Source organism: Meriones unguiculatus, chromosome 17 (genome assembly GCF_030254825.1).
Source record: "Meriones unguiculatus strain TT.TT164.6M chromosome 17, Bangor_MerUng_6.1, whole genome shotgun sequence".
Classification (NCBI taxonomy): Eukaryota; Metazoa; Chordata; class Mammalia; order Rodentia; family Muridae; genus Meriones; species Meriones unguiculatus.
Genome location: NC_083364.1, coordinates 78,828,472 through 78,847,106, shown reverse-complemented (window position 1 = coordinate 78,847,106; position 18,635 = coordinate 78,828,472). Strand labels below are relative to the sequence as shown.

The 18,635-nt window shown below is 38.4% G+C and overlaps 1 protein-coding gene across 3 annotated transcripts in view; it reads right to left on the bottom strand.

The window, feature by feature from the left end:
- The window catches only part of Usp25 (ubiquitin specific peptidase 25), a 120,005-nt gene that overhangs the window by 41,999 nt on the left and 59,371 nt on the right, over positions 1-18,635 (bottom strand). For 2 of the 3 annotated variants that reach the window (XM_060370666.1, XM_060370668.1), the window contains exons 8-13: positions 15,361-15,437; positions 8,812-8,885; positions 5,032-5,180; positions 2,084-2,211; positions 1,677-1,772; positions 489-650 (exon numbers count right to left, since the gene is read on the bottom strand). In XM_060370666.1, the coding sequence (XP_060226649.1) occupies positions 489-650; positions 1,677-1,772; positions 2,084-2,211; positions 5,032-5,180; positions 8,812-8,885; positions 15,361-15,437 (686 nt within the window). The remainder of the gene's footprint in view (positions 1-488; positions 651-1,676; positions 1,773-2,083; positions 2,212-5,031; positions 5,181-8,811; positions 8,886-15,360; positions 15,438-18,635) is intronic. The other variant, XM_060370667.1, reaches the window with a different exon arrangement.

The window sequence follows — 18,635 nt, the reverse complement described above, 5'->3', positions numbered from 1 at the left end:
CAATCCCACCCTCCTTCCCTCATCTCCTCCCTGCCCCTTTCCAAGTCCAATAATTGGGGAGAACCTCCTCCCCTTTCATACCTGTTTTATCAGGTATCTTCAGGACTGGCTGCTAAGTCCTCCTCTGTGGCCTAGCAGGACTGCTCCTCCCTATTACTTTTAAATGAAGATCTAATTTATACTCTAACTAAAGATCTCTTGTTAATTCCAATTTACATTACCAGAAATAAACTTTGCTCTAAAAGCAATACTTGACATATCATAAAAGATTCAAAAGCTACAGACCAAAATATTGCAAAGTACAATTCTGAGCAGAGGAAAATATATGAAGAGTCTACTTAATAAGCACAGACCTACTGGAATACTAAAGACCAATTTTCTACGTGAACTTGCTTTAAAAAAGTTTTCTTGCAGTCAATCACACGTGCACTCCATAAAACCCTGCTTGCATGCACTATAGGATACAGCCTGGAGCAGGGAAATGTTACCTTGGTAAAGCTTGTGAGGGTATGGAGCCACTAGCTGAGGAACTAGCATCGATATCATCAACAGGAGAGGTGCAGACAGGCTTACTGGAGGCAAACTCCAGCGCATACTGTAGAACATCTACCAATGGGAATCTTTTGGGACCAGAACCATAGCTTAAGTATCTGTTTGTAAAATATAAAAATGTTTTATATTGTCAGCATATTTGATTTTTAATTAAGTCTTATAAAACAAGACTACACTTAAAAAAAAATGTATCAGCAACCAAACTTGCTTGTTTTCTACTAAAGATGGTGAAACTGAACATACATTCAAGAAATGCACTAAATGTTCTCAGAAGGAATATCAGTGGGAAGAGAGACTGAGAGAAAGGACACCACAGCTGATCAAAATTCAAAGTCATGTGGATGGCTGCACTCAGATGCCAAACAGTGGAAAGACAAACTAGAGGACCATCTGCAGAAATTCTCCTCCCTGCATCCTGCACGGGCCTCGGGAGTAAGGGAGTCACTTTTATCCTCTTTCACATCGTGAACGCTCTTCACACATGCACCTTTTAATACTAAAACTCACTGGAAAATGTGGTAGGTTCATGCTCAACATTTTACATTATTAATGTGCACATTAAAGGTAAATGAGAAGAACTAAGAAAGTTGTAGGTCACCAACTGGGATTACTGAAACCACATTTCAGCTTGTAGATTTATCTGGCCTGCATGGCACCCACATTCCTCACTTTATGGGGTTTCCTAAGAAATAAGGTATTATTGTGATTTGAAAGAACATCTGCAAACACTGCCCCTCCCTTTTGGTACTCAATAGCCCTCACTTCAGTCATTCTTGTCTGAGCTGCTTAAGCTTGCCTCACTGCCCAGCTTATTCCTGAGTGAATCACTGGGACTCTTGGGAGGTGAGTGTTTGGATCTTCTCACTCAGTTGCCATTCCTTTCACTACAAATTAATCCCAAGCTCTATGTTAGACTCCTTAGTTCCGCTTATAGCATCAGTTGAACATGCCGTTGATAATCATATAGTTAACTTCAATGTTTAAAATAATAATCTAAAGCCTAGTAAGGATTCAATGAAGTTCAGAAAATAATTATAACTTAGCTAAAGCATATTTAAGATTAAAAATCTAGGTCATCACTAAACACATGCTTGCATGCCATAATTCCATAAAACTTAAAATACCTCTCTAATCTTTGTTGTAATACTGTGAGGTAATCTTTAAGTCTCTTGATCTCTTCACGTTTAATTCTTGTTATTTCTCTGTTTCTGTGCATATACCTAACCAGGGAAAGAATTAACAATTATTAGTATTTCCAAATATATAAAAAAATATATAATGGTAAATGTAATTATCACTACAAAAGATCAGTTTAAATTTTATAAAATATCAAGTATAAAATACAAAATATTTTACATTTATATCCATATATTTAGAAGAGAAACAAATGTATTGCTTTAACAAATACTAAGACAAACGCACCAAGCATCTGTAAACCCACGCCTGAAGGAAGTAACGATTTTACTGTACAGTTATCCTTCCCTCGCTCACTGAACAGTTGCAATATCACCACATATTGAACAAAGCATACCTGTCCAGATATAAAACTTGGGGAAATTCTAATTTATTGTGAATTTTTTCTGGTCTTCCCAAGGCCTGATTAAATTCAAATCTTGACAGTTCAAACGTTAATACAGGTGGCAGTTCAGTAAACCAATGCTGAAAGAGAACGACACTGTTAGTTTTCTCCATTGTACTGCTAGGGATGGTGGCATGATACTGGCACCGACATCACTATTTAACACCACAGAGGCGAGTGTACAGTGGTTTTGTTACAGCAGAACTTCCTTCTGGGAAGGTTCCACAGTATTTGAAAATTCCAAGAGTGAGTCTGACACATAAGAGGACAGAGGAAGCCTTATCTACATACTGCTCTCCTTCCATAACTGTTCACATTTGAAATCCTAACTAGAAGAAAACGATGCTGGTTTCCATTGAGACTCAAGAGCTCTGCCTTCTTCAGTCTCATGCTGAATGATACTGATTGAAATCAACCAGACTGTGAAATCCACGACTTGACTCAAAGGGAAGAATACTTATCTGGCACAAATGTTCACTGTTTTCATCCTAAAAATGGAAAAACATTATCTATTTTTGCATGATTGTTCTTTCCTATTTTACCTTGAAATTTACAACTGCAAATTATACTATCTTCTGAAAAAGTTTTCTCATTAGCAAACAAAGTTTATATTTGTAAACACTTTCTACAAATACTTTCTATAAAACACTATCTACAAAAGTGTTTAATGAATTAAATTTCTTATTACTCTGAGCATGTCCTACCCACTCATCTTGCTAGATAAAAAATTTTGCCACAGTTAAATGAAGCATGAAATTCAACAAAATTTCAAAAAGCTTGTTTTTATGTAACAACTTCAAGTTTTACAAAAGCATACTATTTGTTTAAAAAAATGAATGTTAGCAGGGTGCAGTGGTACACACCTGTAATCCCAGCACTCAGGGAGGCAGAAGCGGGTGGATCTCTGTGAGTTCTAGGCCAGCCTGGTCTACAAAGTGAGTCCAGCAGCCAGTGCTACACAAAGTGCCTGTCTCAAAAAACGTGAATGGTTACATTCACAAAACAACAAATTCAGAAGTGTAAAGTAATAAACCAATACTTTAAGGTATTTATACTTATGAGCTGTGCAACAAGAGGCTACTGAAGGAAGTGTGGTACCGACAGTGCAGGGGTCATAGCTTCCAGCGCCACTAAACGGCACCGCACACCCCGCAGTGGGCACCCGCAAACTTAAATCTGGACCCTGGCTCAGGGACAGACATTGCAGGACTGTTCTAGAACCTTAATGCTGTGACTTTTCTCCAAGGAAAGCTACAAAAACTAAATGTTTATCTGTTGCTCTTTATTCCTCCCCAGGTACCAATAATTATTGGCTCAGCTGAAGTTACCTGAATTGAATATGACTAAGGTTCTGTCTAAAGACCTAATATAATAAGCATATAAAGATTTAAAAGATAAAGGTCATATCACAGCATGTAGCATAGTTCTTCAAGATTTATTTTCATTTTTATTTGTGTGTGTGTGTGCGTGTGTGTGTGCGTGTGTGTGTGTGTGCGTGTGTGTGTGTGTGTGTGTGTGTGCATGCACACCTCTGTGTGTCACATGGGGCCTGCTGTACAGCAGAAGGTATTGGATTCCCTGGAGATGAAGTGACATGAGGTGTTGGTCCTCTAGAACAGCACCCCATGCTCTTACCTTCTGAGACACCTCTCCAGCCACTCCCTTTAGTTCTTTCCCATAGCTAAGGTGAGATAAAATTAAAACATTGTCCCTGCTCTCTCATAAACAAATTTCTGATTGATTCCTTAGGATAGTATTCCACAACCATTTTGTGATATTCAAACAGGCAAGAATACTTTTAGAATAGTTACTTTCATACTTTACCTCACTACTTTAAATATCATCTTTCCAACTAACTTATTACACGTTTTAATTGATAAAACCTGCAGTGGCTGGGAAAAATGAGGTGAGCCAAACTGTGATAAGGGGTCTTCTGAGCATTTTCTGTAACTCGTGAACAGAAACTCACTAGACCCCAGGCTAACCTTAAACTCATGATCTTCCTGCCTCAGACTTTCTAGTGCTGGGATTGAAAGCATGCACCAATAGCCCAGCATACTTTTGTACTTCTTAAGCAGCTGTTTGGTAACTGCAAATTATTTGGTAATATCTGAGACACCTTACATAAATTATGCTATTTGTTATTTGCAATCACTCTCCTACCCACTAAGAATGCAACAGGAAACAACACAGATGAAGATCCATACATCCATATATATGGAGCTTATGCTCAGGTATCAATCGCGCTTCACAGTGACTGATTTGGAAGATAATGACTTGTCCTGTTTCTATGGTAGCTGACACAGATAGATTGATACATGGAAGATACTAAGGAAAGAAGTAAACTGTTGGGTTTAGAAATTAAATATACAATGTGGAGAAACAGGTTTGGGGCTGTTTTAAAATTAGTTCTTTCATGAAAAAAGGTAGAATCTTCTGTCTTATCTTACACAATCAACTAATAATCTCATAAGACCAGGCATGCCTGCTCGATAGGAAGGTGGTTTGATATACCCAACCAGACAAATCCCAGGAACATGTGTTTATAAACTAACATTTGCTTATGTAAAAACTGATCGATGTTTTCTTTTATAATTCACCTACCATGCTGCTAACTACTACCTCAATGGCGTATCATAACACACTACATGTTGTCCTCAAGGTGGAGAACAAGAATGAAAGTAAATAGACAAAAAATTTAGAATTAGAAACTAACATAAATTACATATTGTATGTTCTGTACAAGTTTCTCAAATATGTCTAAATTATCGCAATTAAATGCAAATGTATTTTGAGTATTTTCTCTGTCATTAGTAGCTATGTAATTAGAATATTAAATTTGCATCAGGCCACTTAAAAGAGAATGAGAAGGAAAAAGATCATGAAAATGATGAACTTACCTCTTGGCCTGACCTTCCCGAGTTATCTGAATGTAAGGATTCGATCTCTCCTTCAATCATTGCAGCTTCCAGGCACTCGTGCAGGTCTTTGAACCCGTTGACCTGAAGTGGATACTGACCAAACATTTCAGTGTTTTCAAATTTTTTTCCTATAGAATGGTTGGAGAAGTTAATTAATGTTCCTCAATTTGGCTTTTCAGCTACTAAAATTAAGTGTATATATGATATATGTGGATTCTTTCATGAACCTAAAAGAGCGCCAGTGACTATTGTCCAGAGAATAATGGGTGAGTAGAGCTTTCCTAGACACAAACACACACACACACACACACACACATTCATAAGCATGACAATAGGTTAAAAGAGCTTTCCTACAGGCATATACATATGTGCATGTGAATTCATTCACACCTAGGCAGAGACAGTAATTATAACTCATATGTATATGAGCTCTCAAGAAAAGATATTGTGCTAACACTAGTTGTTTGTATATATGCACATATAAATTTACATGTGTGTGTGTGTGTATCTGTGTGTGACAGTAATTTTGCTTTACTGGAAAACATCACACACACACATTTCTTGTCCTAAACCAACTGATTATTCAGTAGGACAACAAAATATTGAATAAAAGTACAATAAGATAGATAGTAGGGCAATGAAGACTCCCATGGCAATGAATTGAGACTTGAACTTGAACAGTGAGTAACATTAATGAGGCCAGATTTTAGGGTTGTCAGGCATTCTTGGAACAAGGAACAAATAGTCATGTACTAAGGCTCACACACTTGGCATGTTTAAGGAACCCAGAGAAGCTAAGAACATCTTATAGTTGTTCTTAATGTAGTTAATAATGTTCATAAATGTAGTTAGGCAGAGGTCAAGAGTTATATCTTCCAATCCTGATTAGAATTTTCTTTCATTGTGCTCAGCAAAATAGAAACACAGAGCAGTCATATCCATGAGCTCTAGAATCAGAAGCTCCTGTGGCTTGCTTTGGTATAAACACACACTTACACTAATATACAAAATGGAGTATGACCGGGGCCTATGTGGCCGGCTTGTAGACTAGATGCAGATGCTAAGCAAGAAGATGAGGATTAGAGAGACCCAAATCTCTCCCATGGACAATGGATGGTTCCTAGTCGCTGAATGCATAGGTCTAGAACTCCTCTTTCTGTTCTGGAGCAGTAAAAATCACTCGTTTAGAGTGGCCAGAAGATTTCCATTTCAGGAGATGGATGTAAGTATTTCTGAACCTCCGACTTACTAATAGTACAATATCATGGTGGGGAGTAAGACTGCTTACAGAACTGTACAGAGGGAAGGAGGCCTATACCAAGCCCCAAGGGACCTACCTTCACATACAATAAGAAATACAGACAACACACACACACACACACACACACACACACACACACAAACACACACCTCCTAAGTGCTCACATAGGCAGAAAAAAGCCAAATGAATGTAATGTTCCAGAGGCTACAGAAATTTGTTTTTAAGAAAGAGGCAAGATAAATAAGAGAAGAAAGAGCCAATGCCTATTGCCTTAACAATGATTCAGCGAAAGAACTGAACTGCATTCTGTGCATTTTCTCATAGCTAGGAAATCAATAATCTTACAAGGTATTTTTTTTTCAGATTTGTGAGGCCAGCAACTAAAACAACACATGTACAAACTATGGAAGCCATCTCCTCACTACACAAGGGGCTTACCTATGAGTAGGAATGCGTGCTTAGAAAAAAAAGAATATCAGACATGTTCTCTTTTTAATTTTTGTGATATTAAGTACAGCGGAACACATGAAAATACTGAGGTGAACCACAGGGAGAGAAAAAAGTTAAAGACTCAGGAAAGAGAGTGAATGGAATAAGTCTAAATAAGAGGATGGAATACAGACTCTATGAGCACAGAAGAATGGTCTTCTGTATTTGTTTTCTAAAGAGGGTGATGACAAGAATATGGTGAGGGTGTGCATAGGTAGAGCTAATGAAATCTGAAGCCCATATACAGAGGGAAGCACTTTCTTCAAAAAAGAAATTAAGAAATTAAATTCAGAGTGTTGGGTAGGCTTCACAGGCTTCAAAATAACTCCATCAAAATTAGAAAAATGTTTCTCAGAGATTGAAAAGACCAAAAAACAAGCAAACAACAACAGAAATCTAGACTTGAAATGATTAGGGAAATGAAAATAGCTCCTGAGGAAATGGAGAGAAGACTGTTCCCCAGGTGAGGTTAAAAGTGCAAGTGCCTGGAGTTCACTTCTGAAGTCCTTCCTTTAACCCCAGGCTTCAGATTTCTGTAATATCAGTGTGAAGTCATGGTCTCTTAAAACAATCCCCTCTTGTCTCAGTTTGACTCAGCAACAGTCAGGTAATCAGTATATGGAGAGGGATGGTGAAGAGTTTTACAGGAGTCAGGATAGTCAGGGAGTTGGTGCCAGAGGGAATGGGGCAAAAGGCAGATTTAGGTATTTGTAAGAGTGATATTGATTAACACCAGAAGGAAAAGGGGAGTGTGTACAGCAAAGGCCTGAGAGGAACAAAAGTTAGGTCACTGGAACAGAACTTCTCCATATGCTGAGGACACTCTGCATGGATGTTAGTAAAGCAACAGCACTTTGGCTGCAAGGAATCACTGGAATAAAACAGAGTATGAGGATGAGAAACGAAAACATGGCAGGAAAAGTGCTCTAAACTTATTTCACTGTAACAAATACAGTTCAAGTAGAAATATGCCCAATCCAAACCTGCTTAGACTTACTTCCTGATTTTCATACTACTACTTCTGCTGAGTCAGAACACAGAACTAAGCAGGCTCATGTAATATACTGCATAAAACGGTTCACTCACAATGCACTCATCTTCCTTCTACCTTTTAAACGGCTAACATGCTGTTTGTATCTGCCGTATTCAGGACAGTACAGAAAGACAATTTCATAATTGCTATACTTTGAGCAATGTGAAAAAAATTCTCTGTGATGTCGGATTTTTCTCTAAAGTTTATAACTCAGAATAAAGATTAGAAAAACTTACATTTAATGATCCTGACTCCTCCCTTGTTAGAAAAATAAAACAGAAATTTAAGAGTTCTAATTTTTAAAAGTATGTAGCAGACAATGAGGAGAATCTCTCTTAGCTTATATTCAAAAGGAAAATACTTTCATTTCTTGAAAATGTGTAAGGATAGTATAATGACCCTGAAACACTCAATGCAGAGTTGTTAAATTCAAATATCAAAAGGTGGCTATCATACCATGACTGCTATTCAACTCCAGCACAGGCTGCAAGTTCAGTGTGTAAGCTGCCTGAGGCCATAAATATTTCGACATCTGTGAGGTTTCTAATTATGAAAAATCTGCTGATGTTTGGTTGAGTTGTTGTGCCTCTTTTTCTTCTCCCTCCCTCCCCTTTTCACCAGGGACTCAGAATGGAAACGTGTACTTCCACTCTACCACTGAGCTAATTCCTTGGGTTGAACATCTCTAATATTAAAAACCAGATTGTGACATACTTGAAAATCATAAACTTTTAACACCACATCAGCTGTCTGTCACAAAGACTCACTTGCTGAAAGGAGAAATGAGAGAAAAGGAAGTGCAGGGTGAACACATGCGTTAGTCAGGTCTGGGCTCTCTGGGCAAAGGATTAGCTGGGAAAGAGCTACCAGCAGAGTAGAGCCAGTTACAAATAAAGACCACCAATAAACACAGTTAAGACAGAAGAGCCATTAGAACACACCTTGGCTCATAATAAAAGGAAACAGGCAACTTTACCTTCCAGCATTCCCACAGCTAGGAATCTTCCGTAGAACAACTCTACCATAGGGTTCTTTGGCTTTTCTTCATCCCTAAGGCACGTTTAAAAGAAATAAATATGCTTATAACTCTCAGATCTATAAATATCTGAGAAAACATAAAAAGAACTATTAGAAGGAACAGTATATGATGAGAGGGTACCATTCGCATGACTATCACGCACAGGGCTCTGTTATTTATTGGGTCACCTTGGGCAAAGCACTTAAATTTATTCTTCAATTTCTTCACCTGTCAGCTAAGGATAATTACAGTAATTGAGCTGGCAGGATGGATATGAGGGCTGAATGAGTTACAGCAAGGGGCCAACTCAGGAGAGAACTCAGCTACGCTCACAAGGAACTTGCTTTTCTTATTGTCACTATACATTTCCATCTCATACTTTTTTTAAGCCTGTATAATACAGCCTTTTCTGGGAAGATAAGGGGGTGTTTATCCCAAATATATTTCTTAAAAGAAAGATACAACATTTAAACCATTTTCTCCCGTTTACATAGAAAACTGATAGAAACTACAGCAGCAATGCCACCGGTGAAGGAGGCAAACGCCGCAGCTCTGAAACAGAGGCCTGTAGTGTGGGCGTCCTTTCCTGAGGTCAGTTAGTTTGCACAGTCATCTGCACGAGGTCCCAAGCTGCTCACCACAGCACAGTTCCTCTTTCATTTGAAGGAAATGAGGAAGAGCAGCGGTTTTTATAGTCTCTGTTTAGGACTTATATTATGCACCTCTCAAACACGCTGTTAATTCTGGTCTATAAAAAAACTTTGCTCTATTCACAGCTGTATACATTTTTTTCTTATTATATTTTGTCTTTAAATTAATAAAACCAATTTGTGAAGAGAGAGTATAACACCAGTCTCTTGTTCAATGTGTTACACAGGTCATCACAAGATCTTAGGCACATGTAAGGGGCACCTTGCCCTTACAGCAATCCCATCTTGTATGTGCTTCTGTTAATTTGAACTTGACAACTTGATGTCTCATACATAAATGAACATGATTAGTTTAATTCCACTTGATGTGACTTCAAGGTCCATGCATGAAGGATCAGAATTCCCATTTATTGGAAGCTGAATAATACACTATTGTTTGTTCACACATTAGCAATGAGCATTTGGCCACTGGGAGTACAGCTTGCATGAGAATGGGAATACAAATACTGCTTCAGACTCTGCTTTCAACTGACTAGTACACATGTCTACAAGACAAGATGCAGATCATACGGTGACTATTTCTAATCTTTTGGAGGACTACCACACTGTTGTTTGCCTGCTATACTATTCCCCATATCAACATTGCACGAAGGCCCTGGCTTCACATTATTTGGCATCGTTTTGACAGCAGCCACCCTAAGGGTGTGAAGTGTCCCACTCCTCTACAATAAGGCAAGTTATGCAACTTGCTCATACCAGTGAGGTGGAAGTGAAAGTGCTGTGTGACCCTCCAGGGCAGAAACCTTGAACGTTAATCTTAATTTTCATTGCCAGGTTGATAGTGTGTGTGTTGACTGTGAGTTTTTGCCTAGCAGAGGCTTCTGCTGGCCTGCAGCCTTGAGTATGCAGAGTAGAGACCCTTACTTATATACCCTGGGGACATGTGAGGAAATCGTATAAGTCACTAGGTTCGGGTTGTTATCACCCACACAATTATGTTGTACCAGCAGTTAACTTATCTCTGACTAAAAAATCAAGGTGTTTACACAACACAAAAACTTAATCTATGGGCATTCTTATAATAAAGATTTTTCTTACCTGTGATAATCAAAATTTCTGGAGTCTGATTTGACATAGTAAAAACATACAAAATCTCTGATTCTTAGATATAATTACTAATATTAAATCAACATTTCCATGTAGAAAATTAACATTCTAGGCCTCTCTTCCTTTCTAATCACACAAATTAACTCTTAGAAAGAGTAATGACCAATCTGATGACTTTGATTTCACAACTTTGCAGAAACAACTGGGTATGAATGGCTATCCTAATTCTGAACTTATCTTATTTTCAAACTACCCGTGTAAACTGGCATGCTCTGCACTGAAGGACCACTGGGCCTTTCACTAAGGCATCATCATGGACATTTCAGTAGCTGTCTACTCTGGTCTTCTTTGCATCCTCCAGATGCTCTTCACTCTAAATCTCAGTTGATGAAACTCAGAAGAGCATGTGCTTATATGAATAGAAACAGGGGAAACACAACTGAAAAAAATCAAGAACATAAAGGTAGAGGATATCAAGTCTACTACCAAAGTCAAAGACAAAAGAAATATCACTGAAGGCATTGAGAATAACCTTGGGAGTGAGAGTGAAGTTGTAAGAAAACACAACAGACTAGGGCACATGAAAGAATAATCGAGAAAACTTTGCTCAGTGTTTCCCTAGTTGTGTTGGGCCTCTGGCACAAAGATAATTCATGTAGAACTCTGGGGGAATGGGTTAGTTCCATATCAAAAGATAAACAGGATCACTCCATAGGTGTGTGTGTGTGTGTGTGTGTGTGTATACATACACATCATATATACTCTGGCTTTACTGGCACAACAAAGACTGTTCCTGGAGATGGGCACAGCAAGGTGGTAGCTCAAATCAACTTGTCATAATCAGAAAGAGCTAAAAACGACTAAAACAGTAAATGAGGAAATATTTCCAGTAAGACTTAAGATTTAAATAAAATAGGGAAGGAAAAAAATTTTTTTCTGAATATTTTAGAAAAAAGCCCGACATGGCTACTAGTTTAGAAACCATGAATAGGATCAAAGAATTGTAAGAAAAGGTTAGTAGGCCAAAGAACAGGTTTCAGTAGACTGGAGAGTGGAAGGTGGAAGGTTATAGATGAAAGGCGATCAAGCAGTGTGCTTTGGGATATGCTCTTTGATGTTCACCTGAGAGGAAAAACTCCAAATTTCAGAGTAAAGCTTCACAGAAGTGAGAGTACCTCCAGCAACAATGGTTACTGGATGGAGAGAAAGTGACTGCTCAATTCTGTTAACTTTACATTCAACTGCTTTGGGGAACTCAAAAGCTAGCAAATACAGGGCAAGAAACATGAGGTTTCCTGCAAAAGAATCAAACTCTTAGGGAACAGAGTCATGGAGTGACCCCAAAGTTGGGAACCCTACAGTGTGACTGAACCCGTCCACTTATTCAAAGAGGTGAGTGGACAAGAGAACAAAGAAGAAGTGAAGAACAATCTGGATCTCCTAACTCAGGTTTCATTGGTGCTCATTGCCAGCAGAGGAATGCATTAGAATGACAGCAAATGTAAAAGGCAAAGAGTAAATGAGCAGGAAGACAGTGTACACAGACCTAGTAAGCAGGTCTTGCTCTATATGAGGCAGAAGTAGCAAAACACTAACATTTAATTCAAGTCTTCTGTTTATTTGCATTTCTGTTGATGCAATGAAACATATAACCAAAAAGCAGATTAGGGGAGGAAAGGTTTATTTGGCTTATAACTCCGAATAAGAGCCCATCATTTCAGGGCAGTCACCAAGGCAGGAGCTTCAGACAGCTGCTTCCACCATAACCACAGTCAGGACCACAGAAGAACTAATGTACCTGTGCTGCCTGTTTACCTCAGCTAATGGTTTCCACTGGTACAATTTACAGCTCATTCCATGGTATGCTGCCCACATTTGGGGTACATCTCCCCATGTTCATTAACAAGAGATCCCCACTGACCTGCTCAGAAAGCGGCCTGATCTAGAAAATTCCTCAGTCGAAGTGCTCCCCTTTGAGGGGTCTGAGTTCTTTCTGATTAATCTTTAAAACTAACCATCATAGCTTCCTAAAAGGGGGGGACACACACATACACAAACACACAAGCTAGCTCTTGGGTCTCAGAAACATCAAAAGCAGTTTCAGTGCTGAAGTTTAATAGAAAGTTTCGGGTGAATAACTAAGATGAAGCCAAGATGAAATGGAAACCAGCCTTGGAGGCAGGGTTTGCAGGCCTGAGCAATTACACAGCAAAACACATTGCTACAGAAATTCTCAATCAGAAAGGGCTTATTATTTAAGATCTATTCAGTTGAGAGCTGATGGGCAACAAATGATTTATGAAGGAAAATACAGCCAAAGAGCTCTATGGACAGAAAAGGACGCTTGACGACAGGGTGGACAATGCCTTAAACTTATAAACAAGTGAAGAAGAAAGCTGCTTTTAAAATCCTTTCTATGACTGCAACAGTTTGAAAATGTTCAATTCCATTCCCTCAATTACAACAGATTTGGTGCTAAGTTAGCTTTGCTTTTTTGTTTTGATCAATTGTTTGTTTATTTTTATTGGATATAAAAGTACTGAACATTTTTTTAATTTCAAATTTTGATAATTAGTGTATTTATATAATGAATTTTGTTTTTTCACTCCTGACTCCCCTCATCTCTTCCCCTCTCTCACCAAAGTACTTTTTATGAATGAGTCCCCTCCTGCACTCAAAGGCACCTTTCTGTGTGTGACCCACTGAGAATTAGTTACTTGCAAGAGCATGAGTAACAGGTTATTTATTGGAGAAAGAGCAGCTCACCAGAGGTGAACTGAAGAAAATGATGTCCTTTCCCTAACAACTATTAGGTGCCCAAAGTCCCTCCATTCCCACACCAAATCTACAAGGCTGAGATTTGCTGATGGCCCCAGTCTTGTGCAGATAACCAGCCGTACTGAGTTCTCAAGTGCAAAGCCTCTGTCATGTAAGAACATGCGTTTTGTGCTTCATATCTGGATCTTCCATTCTGTCTTCTCCCTCTTCCTTCTGTGAGGTTCCCTGAACCTTTAAGCAGGTGGTGCAGCTGTCCCTGTCCTGTTTAGTGCTGAGCACTCTGTTATATCTCACTCTGAGCATGCCGGCCAGTTAATCGCAACCTATTGCAATAAGAAGCGTCTCTGATTAAACTCCAGCACTATACTGTGATCAAGTTCTCTGTAAATTTCTTTCAGCTTGCTTTCAGCTCACAGCACGTCATCTACAAGCAACTCACTATTACTGGCTGGCATTCTGCAGAGCTAAAGCCAATGGGGTTTTCTCAGCTTGTGTTTCATTCCAAATTTCTGCCACTATTCTAGCAACAACTTAAGTTAGAATTGCATTACGTTGTGCGATTGACACTGTAGGGTAAATGTGAAAGATGCCACACTGGTCCAAGCTGTGGGTGTGTCCTGATAATCTCCTGAAATCTAAAAGGAGAGCATTCTCAGCTCAACACCTGCCCTGGTTGAGGAAACTACAGATAATTACATGAAAGAACACTGCTGCCCGTGAGGCTACAGGTAATGGCACCACAGACACTAAAAGGTCGGTTGGGGCATTACTTTTATTATTTTTGATTGATTTGTATATGCAAGGACTACTAAATGAACTACTTAAGATTTTTTAGAAGATGCTTTAGTTTTAGATTTCTGGATATAACTCCTTTGAATTTTGCCTTAAAATATAAATAAAATTGCTCAAATTATTTAAATTCCCTGAAAACCATGTTTTCTTGGCCCTTACAAAACAATGAGGCTGAACATAATTTAAAACAGAAAATATAGGAGAAGGAAGATACTTAAAAGACAATCAGAAGAAGGAGGTTCGAGCCAAGGATTTACAACTAGGTTCTACATATTGTATGTGTGTGCTGCAGGTTTCCTGACAGCCTTTTAGCAGCCTTCTAAATGGCTCACCAGTGTGTCAAGAATATACATAAAGGTGGAGAGATGGCTCGGCAGTTAGCAGTGCTGCCTGCTCTTGCAAAGCACCTGGATTTAGTCTCTGCAATGCACGGGTAACTAGAAACCACCTGTAACTCCAATTCCAGGAAATCTGATGCCTTCTTCTGCCCCAACAGGCAACAGAAAAGCATGTGATGCACATATAGACATGTAGGCAAAGCACTCATACACATCAAGGAAAAGAAAAACATAAGTAGCATATGGAGAGTAGCCTCAGAAGGCACAGATAACTTCAAAAAAAATGAGGGGTGCTCTTTTTAAAAAGTAGGTGAATGCCACCTGAGAACTGACACCCAAGGTTGACCCTCCCCAGTCTCCATACACACACACATACACACACATATACACACACACAATAATAGTCTAGGCTATATGCACACATCTAATGAACAGAGAATGAACATGAATACGAAGGAAGAACTGTTCATCCTGTCCTCAGGTTCACAAAAAAGGAAGTATTCATATTTACTTAACAAAAGTAAAATCATTTTAAATTTATGCCCATCTAACCACTTCTTCCTCATGAAAAGCTGAATCCAGGAAAAACACATGGCTACAAGGTTAGTATTTTCAGGAATCAATTTTTAGATTTTTTTTTCTCATATCAGATCTGATAGTAGAAACTGACAGTTAACTAAAATTTGTGACACAACTTCCAAACAGCTTTTTTAATAACACAGAAAATACTGGGATTCCCCAATGTCTCTCTTGGTTCCATGTTTCTACTAAACCAAGAGAACAATATGACTGTTATTTACTGGCTTCCTAAAACCCCATCATTAAACATCGCAGTGACTTACGTTTCCTCTTCAGCTTTCATTTGGAAGGCATCTTCTAACCAATCTAATAACTTGTGTGTAAACTCACTCACATCTTGCTGTGGAAAGAAAAAAGTTTGGTTGGCATTTGATCCTACTAATGAAGATGCTAAATGCTGAAAAGTAAAGCTTACAGCAAGTCACTACTCACAAAAATATTGTGAATGTGTCTCATAAGATGCAACAGGTTTTCATAATTTAACCAGTATATGAAGTCCATATTTATTGTTTTAAAGATTATTATTATTATATTATTGTTATTTATAATTTATTCACTTTGCATCCCAGTCATAGCCCCCTCCCTCATCTCCTCCCAGTCCCATCCTCCCTTCCACTTTCTCCCCTATCTCTTTTTCCCCTAGTCCACTGATAGGGGAAGTCCTCCTCCCCTACTGTCTGACCATAGCCTATCAGGTCCCGTCAGGACTGTCTGGATCTTCTTCCTCTGTGGGCTAGCTAGGTCGCCCCAACCAGGAAGAAGTGATCAAAAAGCAGACAACTGAGTTCATGTCAGAGATTGTTTCTTCTCCCCTTACTAGGGAACCCAAATGGAGACTGAGGTGTCCATGGGCTACATCTGAGCATGGGTCTAGGTCCTCTCTATGCATGGTGTTTGGTTGATACATCAGTCTCTGCAGTGCCCCTAGGTCCTGCTTTTTTGGCTTTGAAGATCATCCTGAGTGAGGTACCCCAGAAGCAGAAAGACACGCATGGCATATACTCACTTACAAGTAGATATTAGCCATATAATATAGGATAAGCATTCTAAAATCTACAGACCTAAAGAAGCTAAACAAAAAGGAGGACCCCAGGAAAGATGCTTAATTCTCATTCAGAAGGGAAAACAAAATAGACACTAGAAGCAGTACAAGAGAGGGAACAGGGTGAAGGCCTAGCACAGACGTCCTCTAAAAGAGTCTCCACCCAGTAGGGAAACAAGGCAGATTCAGGGACTCACAGCCAAACTCTGGACAGCGTGCAGGGAGTCTTATGGAAGAAGAGGCTTATAAAAAGGACCAAGAGGGGACAGGGGCCACACAAGGAGACCAACAAAGTCCATATTAAGAAAAAAAAAAAAAAAGCAAAGCACCATATAAACACAAGGTTTCATTTTAGAAAACACACAAACACAACACACAAACTCAAAGTAACAAATGAGTTTGTAAAAATAGTTACCTCCTCCCTATACTCTGCAATGAATCCATGATATGGAGGATTTCCTTTCACTATGACTCTAATCAAAATTATCTTTTCTCTTAGAAAAAAAAAAAGACTAGCACTTTTTGACAAACATTTCTTTAATTCATATATACTTGTTAATCCATAACTCCTTTTACCAATATCTTTAACTTTAGCAGTTAGTAAGCCCAATTATTGAGTCTAGAGTCCTCCACACCTCAAACTAATTTTGTGTACAGAAGCATATACATATTACCTTCTGCCATCTCTTTATTGTTTGCTTTTTCCCTAACACGAAAAAGTAAGAATAAGTGGTGGCCCACATGACAGCTGCCACCCCTTACACACTGTGATTTGTGTTTAAAAAGAAAAGAAAGACTAGTTTGTGGTATCAAGTCTAGATAGATGAATCCACATAGGTTATTTGCGTTCATTCACCAAAGCAGCCTCAAGAATAAAGTAATTATACATTTTCCCCCTAGGGTTTGGATCAAACAATCACCTATAAAGTACTGAAACTAAGTAACTCTAGTGCTACACAGTAAAACACAAATAATCTCAGCACAACAGTTGAGTTGTATCCACATTGGGCAAAATAGTGGCAATTTTTTTAAACTCCCTTTGAACCTCAAAAAGTAACTTTAATTTATTATGTGTCTCTTTAGAAATTACTAAGAATCTCTTTGTGGATTCAGCTTAGATAAAAGTGAACTGTACACTGATAATGGTCCTCCCTGTGGGACAGGGAACAGGAGAAGGCTGTAAGCACATATGAGGACACAGAGAAATCAAAGTCAGCCTTCTAGGGCCAAAGAATACCAGAAAATGATGGAGGCAAGAAGTGTGCTCCTTCTGTCAGAGGGCATGGCATGGCGCTGCCAGGATCTTAACTCTAAGCTCCTGGCCTCTGGGTCTATTAATAATTATCTATTGTTCCTAAGCTACAAGATTTAAATTATTTTGTAAATGCTCACATTCTTAAACAATTTTACTCATCTGGAAAATGTAGCTGAAAAAGGACTAACATTTTCTACTCATCACAAGTCTTAAAAATAATTATTCCCTACTTTTTATGTAATCAATCTAAAATTTACAATTATACAACAAAATTTTGAGCAAAGTTCATTAGGATGAACAAGTGAAGTCTTTCCTGTAACAATGCACGTCTAAACTGTAAGAAAATAATGGTTAAAATGGACAAAGAATCTCCCCTAAGATTGTTTCTTATTTCCAAACATGACACATTCCGGGAGAATATAAAACACAAGTCCAAGATATGTTAAAACTAATCACAACACTAATGTGACTTAGATAGGTATTTCACTAACTCAGTAATGTGTATTGTTAAACACATACACACACATACACACACCTGTACCAAAGTAACCAGTGTTCATCTACTTTTAAAGACCTCTAAAGAAAAAGAGGCAACAATAATAAAACTAGTTGGTCCACACAAGGGAAAGATATTCACACTACAGCACTAGAAGCACAGAATGGCAAAGTACCAAAGCATGTCCATGAGGACTTTCACTCTTAGGAAAGCCCCACAGATGACCCATCTTTAAATAGACATATATGAAAAGATCATGGCATGTGTAGAAAGCAGAAAGAAAAGTGAATGCAGAAAGCACCCAGAAGAAAACTTGTCAAGGAATGGAAGTGTGAGAAAAATTAATTGCAAACAAAGAGCAACTAGAGAGGACAGCCACCATCTCACAAAGAAAAGGCTATAGAAATGAGTTAACAAATGAGGAAATGAGCAAAATAGATTCAGAACCAGAAGCAGTACTCTAAAATTGGCAGTTTGGGATCATTTGGGGAATATTATTTTATTTATTTTGGCATGTGCTAGTATTGCTGCATTGAGAAGAAATAAATTAGGAAGTAAAGTAGATGGAAAACACAGAAAGCAGGGGGCTATTTGAAAAAAAATTGTATAAAGGAAAATATTACAAGATAAAATGCTGTTGCAAGCACTTTATGTCTGCATATATTTTTCTATATAAGGTAAAAAGTTTAAAAAGAAAAATCCAGGAGACAGAAACAAATCTTTCGGCCTGAATCCTGCTCTAAAT